Source organism: Ascidiella aspersa, chromosome 4 (assembly GCF_963924565.1).
Source record: "Ascidiella aspersa chromosome 4, kaAscAspe10.2, whole genome shotgun sequence".
Lineage (NCBI taxonomy): Eukaryota > Metazoa > Chordata > Ascidiacea > Phlebobranchia > Ascidiidae > Ascidiella > Ascidiella aspersa.
In genome coordinates this window covers 16,692,401-16,703,946 of record NC_139450.1, presented here as the reverse complement: position 1 = coordinate 16,703,946, position 11,546 = coordinate 16,692,401, and the positions used below count along the sequence as shown (strand labels likewise).

At 32.2% G+C, this 11,546-nt stretch overlaps 1 protein-coding gene across 1 annotated transcript; it reads left to right on the top strand.

Annotated features, from left to right (window-relative positions):
• The first annotated feature begins 567 nt into the window (after window positions 1-567).
• LOC146148407 (ATP-dependent RNA helicase DHX58-like) lies at window positions 568-11,296 on the top strand. Its single transcript, XM_083387658.1, has 22 exons — window positions 568-711; window positions 1,832-1,957; window positions 2,018-2,201; window positions 2,329-2,513; window positions 2,810-2,916; window positions 3,011-3,085; window positions 3,146-3,245; window positions 3,500-3,607; window positions 4,324-4,498; window positions 4,565-4,673; window positions 4,742-4,888; window positions 4,961-5,126; window positions 5,590-5,685; window positions 5,761-5,921; window positions 6,114-6,258; window positions 6,327-6,484; window positions 6,584-6,668; window positions 6,736-6,906; window positions 6,999-7,156; window positions 10,003-10,151; window positions 10,258-10,284; window positions 10,397-11,296. The coding sequence occupies exons 1-22, from the start codon at window positions 609-611 to the stop codon at window positions 10,716-10,718; spliced, it is 3,057 nt and encodes a 1,018-aa protein (XP_083243784.1). The 5' UTR covers window positions 568-608; the 3' UTR covers window positions 10,719-11,296.
• The last annotated feature ends 250 nt before the right edge of the window (window positions 11,297-11,546 follow it).

Below are 11,546 nucleotides of genomic sequence, written 5' to 3'. Positions count from 1 at the left end.
GCGATCCTAGCGATCCTTGGGATCCTTGCGATCCTGTATATTTTAGATGCACCCTGCATATACGTTTGTATATTGGGTCGTCAAAATTTACAAAATTGCCGAAAATGTTAAAAACGACGATTTTCTATTTTGCTCCCATAAGAGCCCATTATAAATTGAGGCAATTTGGGAAAAATTTGAGCGCGCATGAATTTGAGTTGCACAACATGTATAATTTTCTATTTTTCTATTGCAAAAGGCTATCTAACGTTTCTATGTCAGTACTTCTGTTTTTCGAGGGGGACTTACCCAGTCCCATTAAAGTGAGAAAAGTTGAACCAACGGATCAACAGTCACTACCACATTAAGACACTATACCCAGGTTTAGGGGTTTACAATCTCAGTCAACCTGTCACCAACAGTGCGAAAATATGTGCTAGCCAACAGGCTTTAAATTTGACCAGTATTCTGAAGGATTGTTTTGTGACTCATATAAATAAAATATGTTTTTGTGCAAAGCAATAAGAGCACTTATTCTGTTTAGTATGTTGTGGCTCACTTTGTTATTCCTTTAATCTTAGTGTTTAAGCAAATATTTATTTTAAGTTTAATGAGCTGATATGTAAAAGATGAACGACAAAGAAAAGATCCATTTGGAACATTGGGAAAAAGTTTTGGTAGATTTTCTTTCACCGAAGCCAGTTGCAGAAAAAATGTGTAATGGAAAAAATGGTAGGAAACTTTTTTTAACAGTTTACGGTCTTCAAAAACATCAACACAAGCCATTAAAACTAATTTAATGAATTTGGCAACATTTTTCAAATTATATTTAGCAGTATTTTTTATTGCTAAACTTTTCTTGTTTTAAATAAAACAATTCGAAGGGTATGTTGTTTTAGAGCAAGTAACTTTATGTTAAGTTTTAATAATTTGTTTTATATGAATTTATTAAATTAACCATTTGTTGTGCAGAAGGAAGTCCTACAATTCTGTGAAAATATACATTACTAAATGTTTCATAAGCTTTTATTCCACCTACTTTTACGGGTGCATCTAAAATATACATCAAAAGGCACACAAGGAACACAAGGTACACAAGGAACACATTTTACAATCCTGGTGTTTCTTGTGTATTTTGCAATCGTTGTGTACCTTGTGATCCTTGCGTCCCTTATGTATCTTGTGTTCCTGTGTATTTTAATTGCACTAACTTTTTCAAGCACATCCCAAAAAGCAGAATCTTTGTTTTATTATTACACATTTTCTGCCATTATGCACAAAAATGCATGGTTTGTGCTATTAATATCTATATGATATTTATAAGTTATATTATACCCTTTGCAAAAAAGTAGATATATGGAAATAATCTGGCCCTTTTAGTCATTTGTTGCTTCAAAAGTGTAAAAATGTTATATACCTGCTGGTGTTAAAACTTCTGTCAACATTATTTATATTTTTTACTCTACATGCTTTTCATAACATCCTAGTCTAAAGCAATATCACCCAGCAATAAATGGCTCTCAACTAAGCAATGTATAATAAACCTGTTATACACAAAAGATATGCAAATTAAAATGGCAACCCTTTACATAGATAAAATTTACATAGATATACATATTCAAAGAATAGACAGCCAAAAATTACAATTTTGGTGATATGTTAGTAATTGTTTCCCTGTGTATACTGTATACTATAGGTGAAACATGTATTTTTTCTCAATCATTGCCTATTTGGGTTCAAAACTCACATCAATGGATAAAATGGTTGCACACTACGAAGTTACAATTGTCCCATAACTTATGGACAAACTTTAATGGTTTTCTATGTGCATTTATTTAATTTGCCTTTTTAGTTCTAGATGCCATGATACAAACAGAAAACATGGATCAACACACAAGGATTTTTATCAAGGCTCTTAAAGATTCAACAGACAGTGAAACATATAAGCATTTCAAAACAGCATTGCAAAAGTGTAATGGTAAATTACTGTGGGTTATGTTAGTTTAAAACATGATACCTAATATAACTTTTACTTTAGGACAACAGTGGCTGTATGAATTATTATTTGAGGAAAGAGATCATAAATTGGGAGATTACCTTAATCATGCAGAAAATATTGACTCAATCAGAAACAGTATTCATCAAATAAGTGAATACAGTCATCATATTGATACAACTGAGCTTTTAAATTATATTTCAAATCATTTTTCGGATGATGAGAGGTTTGTTATTTTTTTTTTAAACATTGGTAATATTGTATGCAATTGTGACAATAATGTTATCACATACAAAAACTAAAACCCTATCACATACAAAAACTAAGCAATACTTTTATTCCATAAACTCTAGAGAAAGGATAAGGGCAACTGTTTCAAAAGATGGAAATATATATGGATTGTGGTTGTTGTTGCTTTATTTACGTAAAAAATCCCCTGAAGCAATTTCTGAGTTTTGCCAATTTGTGAAAGAGTCAAATCTCAGGGCCAGCAATGAAACTGGAAAGTCGTTGTTTGACATTTTAAAATCAAAGTTTGGTTAGTTAGCTCAATTGAAATACTGGCTAAGTATTTTTAAAACTCTGCTCTATTTTATAACGTCTTGTTAATACTTCTGTTCAGGTATGATTAAATACACCTTTTAAGATGTATCAATGTATGAGTGTAAATGTAGAAAAATTTAGATTATTTAGTAGTTATTATTGATATCACTTACAATAATTCCAACATGTTAATTTTTTGTAATGGTTTACATTTCTGGAAACTGATATCTTATGTTTTATTATTAGAAATTAATGTTATATTTTGTAGTTTAATGTTACATTTTTTTATAGAACATTTTAAAGATTATATGTCTGTAAATGGACATGAAAATACACTAGTTAACAGTTTTGAAATGGAAGTAGATGAACCTTGCACTTCGGATAGCATAAGTTTAAAGGCCAGTGAAGTGATGTTTTTAAAATACTAAATTGGTAAAAAGTTGAACATAACATGTTCTTTTTCTAGCATTAATTCTGTTTTGTTTATTGTAGGAAGGAAACCCGGCACTTAACAATTCTTCTAAAAGGATTTATATTGAAACACCCAGCTCTTCAACATCTGCTAATGTAAAAATATTCATATGAATTTTATTTCTTATTATTGTAAAACTACAAGTTTACTTTCAGAGTGATTATGGAACTCCTAAAAAAACAAGAAAACGGGAACAGGATGAAAGCCCTTCTGATATTTTAGCTGGACACACTCAAAGTGCTAAATATAAAACAGGTACTGTGAAGTTTTGAGTTACTTTGGTATGATAATTGTGGTAAAATGTTTGCTTTTCCATAGCATTCGCTGACAACTAAGAAATACATAATACTTATTTAACCTTGTTATAACTATAAAAAGCAAAATTATCTTCATTTTAATTATAATATTTATATAATATATAAAAAAGTTGCAACGGTTTAGTGAAATTACCAAATAAAAAAACAGAGATCAAAGTCAAGCAATTAAAAGTGAAAATTGCTTCTTATTAGATTATAAAGGGGAAATGAACCTTGACAACTTAACTCTAAGGAGCTATCAGAAAGAACTGATTACCAAAGGGTGTGTGGGGGAAAACATTATTATTTCAGCACCGCCAGGTAATTAGAGTATTATGAGTATGGTATATTTGTAGTAGTTTCTAAAAAGATAGGTCCTGAAGGTGGGTGACCATTTTTGAAGCCTTGTATTTTGATGAGGAAACAAGTTTAGGTTGAAACTGTGCGATAGTTTCCTGAATCATGATGTGGGGAGGTAACACCTGAAAAAGTGTTGGTTCGCACTGTCTCCAAATATATAAACCAAAGAGCTGAAATAACAGGACTGATTTTTTTTTGCCTAATAGAGAACAATTTTTGTTCTAGCAAAAGACACAATGCATTGTTCCATTGATAATATGCGGAAGCGCAAAATTGGTTTTCAAAGAGGTATTCTGCTTCGTTGGTGATTTAGCATTTTGTTTTGGTTAAAAAAAAATGCCCTGGAATTTTAAAAGTTCAGCGCCTATGTTGTCAGACTTTCTAATGATTTACTATTGTTGTTGTACCTATCTTATTAATTTAAACCCAAGTAAACAACTCAGGAAATGATGTGTTACATGATGAACAAATTGTAAATTGCTGTGTGTGAACAAATTTCTAACTGGCACTAAGTAACAAAATAAAAATAATTTTTGTGGTGGAGAAGGGTGTGGCACTAGAGAAGACTGAACTACAAATATATTTATATGTCAATTTCACATTGGTATAAAAATCTCATTGTCTTGAACATAATTTGTTTTGCTTTTTAATAATTCTATAAGAATTTTTTCTACAAGGATGTGGCAAGACCCTAATTGCTGCCCATTTGATAAAACGTTGCCTTGATCATAACCAGCATACTCCAAGGCAAACCCAAAGGAAATGCAAAGTTGTATTTTTGGCACCCACTGTTGGACTTGTAAACCAACAAACAATTAAACTAGCTTCCTACTTTGATGGTTCAAGCTATAGGTGAGTTTATTTGTTTAACCGCGTTAAAATTGATGCAATATGAGATTTAACACTTAATGTTACCAGTGTGGGTTCAACTCATGGAAGTAGCAGTAATGAAGATGATGCTCAGTTCAAACTTGACACATGTGACATAGTATGTGCTACCCCACAATCCATTATGAATGTTTTATTGGTATGCTTAACAATATAACTTTTTAATCTTTTACCAAAAGTTAATTAATTAATTCAATCAATATGCAGGGGGGAAACAAGATTACTCTTTTTAGTGATTTTAATCTATTTATATTTGATGAGTGTCACCACTGCATGAAAATGGACCCATATGTTCACTTGATGATGAAATATATTCAATTTAAATCAATCAACCCACAATGTAAATCCCCACAAGTAAGATACACATGATCTCTAATCACTCCACTTTAATAACTTATAAGCAACTTTATCAATAATCTAATTTAGATAATTGGGTTGACTGCAACACTTGGAATAGGTAGAACAACAAACACACCAAAGGCTAAACAGAATATATTACAACTCTGTGCGAATCTTGATACAGTTGGAGGAATTAAAACTGTTCAAAGTAACATTGCTGAACTTCAGCAACATGTTGCAATTCCAGAGCAAAGTATGGCTGCCATCTAGACTTTCCTGCCTATTATACTACTGTTACACACTGTTGTACAGTTAAAAAAATAAGGGTATAGCCCACTGGTGAACTTTTAGGAAAAAATGCACCATGGGAATGTTTTTTCCTGAGTTAAGTCTATTTTAGAAAGTATTCAATCTCTATTGAGAACAGTACATGAAAACAACTTAAATCAATTTAATTTTATTACACATTAAGATCAATGTTGAATGTTCAGGGACGCCTAAAGAGCACTTGGAATAGACCATTTTCTAAATATCTGTAAAAGTTTACATGAACCATACTGAAAATGTTTGTTGTTCTTTAAAATAATATGCTTATGTAGTCATTTTTTCGTTGGTAGGCTAACAGATTTGACAAAGATAGTTGTGTAACATTACAATCTTATTAAGGTACCATAGAAACAAGTGTGCGTTATAAAATTGAATGTTTTCTGATTTAGAAACAATAACATTGCCGGACAAAAAAGATAACAGATATTCCAAAAAGCTGAAAGAAATTATGGATGAAATTATTATGGTTCTGAAAGAACTTGAAGGTAAAACACTAAATACTACCAAAATTTGCTATGAAGGAAGGTATTTCATCGGTATAGCATGTACTATTTTTGCAGATGTTGAACAATTTGTTGCTCCCGACTTGAGGGACTTTTCCAGTATTGAAAAGGGTACATTTGGTTTCACACAGAACTGTGGTGTATTGACCAATTTACTAAATGAATCAACCAACTTCAATTGTGTCAGAGATTCTCATGCCTGTGTTGATTGTTTGTTGGTATGCTTATTATATTTCATTAGGACTTGTAATTAAAATATCGTAATTATTAGATAGTGGGCTATATTATAAATAATGACACAGTAAAAGGTAAAAAGGATTTTTAGGAAGTACTGATCAACAATACTTAATTTTTTTTATTATTTAAAAAAGTGCTTGTATAATATAGTTAAATTTATTTGCCTGTATCAGGCGTGTAATAAAGCCTTGGAAATGCAATGGAAGCTTCAACCTATTTCCAGCACTGAATCCCTCCGAGAATATTGTTTGGATAAGGTCCATAATTGTGGAAAGGTTGAAAACCCTACTGAAGAAAGGGTGAACAAGATATTAAATGGTATGTGGTATTAATACCATTTTCCAATATTATTTGAAGTGCATTTATTAAAAATAAGGAAAATTTAGATGGCTTGAAGGACTTGCAAGAGTTAAGTGAAGCAGAGGATTGCCAAAATTCAAACTTAAAGCAAATGCAAAAGGCAATATTACAAACATTTAACCAGGAAATTGATTCCCGTGTTATGATAATGGTAGATGAGAGAAATCACACAGTTGCTCTAAAGGTACACCTTTGTAAAAAAAATGCAGTGTGTAGCTTAATACACGTTGTACAGTGTGTACACTTAGGATTTAGAAATGTAAAGTCAAAATAACAATTACAGAAATGGATTGAATCAAATGAAGCTTTAAAGGATTTTAAAGCGGAAATATTTGTTGGAGTTGCTCGTGTAAGAAACTCTAAAATTTGTAAGTAACTTGGTTCAAGGTATTATAAAAAGGTGTGCAATACATATGATGTGATATTTATCAACAGGCATGAGTGATAAAGATCAACAAAGGGTTCTTTCAGGATTCGATCAAGGCAAACACAAATTGCTGATATGCACATCTGAGGCCATTGGTGAAGGACTCGACGTGAAAAAATGCAATCTTGTAGTGTCTTATGATTATAGCAAGAATGAGATAAACGTGATTCAGCAAAGCGGTATTTTTAACTGTTAAATAACAAATTCATAAAATCCAAACTCGTATTGTTACTTTACATGTTCTTTGTTTCTGTAACCTTTTTGAATATAGGACGTGTTCGTCAAAAAGGAGGAAAGATGGTAAATATGTCATCCCCCCGGATAGTTAAACAACATGAAAAAAACATATACAAGATTAAAGTCATGGAAGAAGCTACTAGGGAAATCCAACAAGAACATAATACAAGTGCTGAAGTGTATCTATCAGAGGTGAAAAATATGCCTATTGGTCATTTGTTACATAGTCTATTTTAAGACCAACCTATTTTAATTGATGTGTCCTATTTTAATTTGATGTGACATTTAACTTGAAACTAAATAGGTTATGGTAAATTTCACTATAGAATCCATGACAGTATTAAACCTTTTATACCAATGGTAAAAATATATGTATCCGGATGAAACCAACGGGTCAAACCGAATTTTTGTTCGGGGTATGCAGATTTCAAAAATGATTCAACAAAGTTACGTTATTACGCTAAGTTATAAAAAAATGTACAGTTCTAGCATATGGTTGAGGCAAACACATTATCAGTTCGTTCGAATCTGTAGTTGTAAGCCTACACGGAAATATTTGCAAAAAGCTCGTGGTAAAAAGTTAAAGAAGCGTTGCTAACGAAACGACGGTCAGATTCCAAACTAGTTTGCAGAGACACGAAATATAGAAATGTGATAGTTTAACTCTTGGGATTTTTATAAGTTTATATAGTTTAAGTCTGCGACAATTGGTCTGTGGGACAGCTTTTGACTGAAAATATTTTCTAAAACATTTGTTTTGAACTGCAAAAATTTGATTATTTATGTCGAAAAACATGCCTAAAAATTATCTTGTCAACATTTATTCTTGATAATTTTAACAAACTTTACTCTTGATTTTGAACAACGATAAAGTGTATTAATACAAAATAAATGAAATTTTAGCCAAAAAATGAAGGATTAAAAAATATTAACCAGATCTTTTCGGTTCTTGAAAATACTTGAAAATACATCGGTAGTGATACTAAATTTGTTGATACTGCCAAACTGACTTATATATTATGTTGTACGAGTATGTCACATGAAAAATTTGGACACATTTGAGGTTAGTTGGGTCTTCTTTTTTAATAGACTCAATAAGCTAACTTGGATTTTGTTGTTTGTAATAAGAAATATTAGGTTTTAGGAAAATGGTATTTTATCACATTGTAGATCTCCGTACGAAATGTTGACTATAACATTAAAACACTAGTTGGTCACCAAACACGCTTAAAATAGAAATTATTTTTACAGTAAACACTAACGATGGGCATAAATTAACAAACGTTATTTTAATTACAGCATATTACCATTAGTGAAAAGAAGGGCTGTCCGTATTATCGGATCGGAGCCGATACCCGTTACCAACCGGGAGTATCAGTTCTCATCCGATACACGGTTGGTATCGGTGCCGATTCGATACCAAATTAATATAGTAACTTCATACGTTATTTGCGATGCAACATTTAGCCAATGAGGACTGTATGGGCGACGGGTAAGGAGACGCTGGCTCTTAGGACGAGGGTCGACCGCTGCCTAAGTCGCTAACACGTTCCTTGTATCTGACTTCAAAGAACAGGCGATAAATTACCTGTTCTTAACTTCTTCAACCCTAGACAAAGTCACTTCACTCAGTTGATATAGCTCGTTGAGTATATAAATCTGTGTGAGATTTGAACCAGTAAAACGATTGTTGAGGCAAAAAGTAAAATTTTCACACCTAATAAAATTTGTATTTTGTACTAGAGCAAAGTGGTAATGTGGTTTAGTAGGAACAATTCTTATTGCATTTTAGTTAGGTGGTGGCAAATAGTATACCTGAAAAGCTAGTCTAAGTTTCAACTCAGGCCATGCCAAGCGCAAATGGACGTCATGGGAACCAGTGATTCACAACCTGGTGTTACCCAGTGGACCAGTGAATCAGCAGTATTGTTCGCCTACCGAGTAAACAAATCAGAGAGATAAGCAAATTTCTTCTACGGCATGTCTAAACTTTAAAGTGGTGGTAGCCTTAAACGTATTAACAGACCACCATGCAATTATTAACTCGATAGTGATGACCTCAAAATGGCTTAAGGGACATATGACGGACATAGTAATTTCCTAATATACTTTGTTTGCAAGAAATATAAATTTAACTGCAAGACCATGTAAATAGTAATGAAAAGAAAATAGCAAATAATGCGATAAAAATTTCAATTGTATTGAAGGGTAGCCTACTTGACTTTTTCTTCAACAAGATGTTGAGAACCAATGGTCCCCACCCCTTAAACAAATGGTCCCCATGGGTAGGGACCCATGGTTTACTTGAGTAGCATTTTTTACATGCAAAATAAACAACTTTTCTCTTCTCACATTTTGAGTTAAATACTGTGGTATGTTAAAGGATGGATTAAAGTTCATGTTAAGACTTCTAAAGCCTATTTTACGAGGCAAATAAAACAAGTCCAAAAAACGCACTAAATCATAATTTGAAATACAATTAAATTTAAATACTCACAATCAATTTAGTTTAAATTGAAATTTTTTCTAATCAGAATGTAAATTGCAAATATTCCTGTTGTATTTTTATACGTTTTGGCACATTTATACTGTAAAATTCACTTCGTCGTTTTGACTAAAGAGTAGCCTACTGATTTAATTTCTTTGTTTCGAAGAGATAAATGCCGTTGCACAAAGTAACGCATGTTGTTGCACAATGTTGCATTTCAACCTAAACAGATTTCAAACCTTAAAGGAAAACACCCTGTGTTTTTTTTGTATGATGGGTTCCAATCTTATCCAGGTTTTAGGTAAACGCACTTGTATATAGCAATTTGTAAATCAATTTAGTGTGACGTAGTTCAAACAATTTTTGCAAATATCTGTTATTAAAATATTTGTTATTTAACCTGTGCATTAATGTAGGACTGACATATGCCAGTATAATACATTGGAAAGCGAATTGTATTGTTACAACCTTAAAAAACTTTCGTTATAGTTTATATTATTATACTGCTTTATAATACTTCGAGTAACGTGTGTTAAAACCTTTAATTCAGCTTGAACGACTTCAGAAAAAAACAGAAAATGAATTTAGACAACACACTGAAAAAATGTTGAAAGAGATAACAGGGAAAACTACAGCAAAAGAATATAATCTTGTATGCCGCAGATGCAGAAGTAACGCATTTTCATCTCGTGATGTGAGGTAGTTATAGTTTTGCGGTTGATTGTATAACAAAAAAGTGTTTTTATTCGTACGTGAAGTTTTAAATATGATATTTATTTGCACATGTTATTTTTTTTATATGCAGACGTGCTTTTGATACTCTTTCAACTCGGTAAGTACTCTCATTTGTGAAGGGTCGTGATGACTAAAACCTTTTTTGAAAGATTGGTCTTTGCAAGCAAGATTGTGTTAGGCTATAATTACTTTTAAGATTTTTATTACAGAAAAGACCCAAAATATATCAATATATCAGCTGACTTTAAAAAAATGTACGATTACAAAAGTCATCCTAAACCAATTTCTATGGGAAAAGATTGGATAAAAACCAACAAAATTCAATGTAATTCGTGTGGAAATCCTTGGGGAATAGAGGCTTGCTGGAAGAATTCCTTACCTTTCCCTCTGTTAAAAATGCAAGGTTTTAAAATCACCGACCCACTGAACCCTAGATTTGTCCAACTACCCACAAAGTGGCAAGACGCATGTTTTGTACCTGAAATCGCAAACTTGGATGAGCTGAACTTAATTCCTGAGGGTAAAGATTGATTTAGCTTAAAAACAAACGGCGAGTTATGTTTTTATTTTATAATTGGCAAGTATATGTGTTTTTACTAATAGAAATTTTTATAGTTAATTTTTACGAGTTTTAATAGGCAAACTTGGCCGAATTTAAACCTTAATTTTACTAATTTCTTTATGAGTTGTAATTGTATCCGAGTAAAACAGACAGTTTTTCCAAACGTTTATATCTACGGTATATAAAATATAATGTTTTTGTATAGCTATGCGATAAAACAGCGTATGAGATGTTATTAGGTGTGATAATTTTGTTAATTATTGATCGTGTTCCCGTTCGTTAGTATGGCCGAAATATTCAATGTTTTTTTTTTCACTTTTGTAAATGCTTCTTTCGCTTTGTTTGTATCCCTATTCGCTTGTAGCTGTGAGTGTCATTTTAACTATAGTAACACATTCGTGTGCGTGATTTTGTTCTATCGGATGCATTTTATTCTGAATATAACTCAATAGTTTGCTACCAACAATATATGTGCATTTGGTTTATAATACGCTAGGCAGCACAGGACAGTGCGTGGCCGCGGTGCGTTCAGATGAATCAGTCTCGCGATATCTTGGTATATCTCTTATAATTAATTGAAAGTTGAACCGCCGGCCGGACGGGCGGACGGACGATTGTTGTCATATGTTTCCATGGTTGGTCGAGGCAGACGTAATCGCGCACAACTTTTTTTTAAGCGCAATTTCCTGCGTGGACAAAAAAATCAAATTAGGATTGCAAAAAAATAAATTTAATGTTTCCCACTTAAGACTTTTATGTTTACGAACTTCTTGGTGTCTGTTACTGCGCAAAATTTA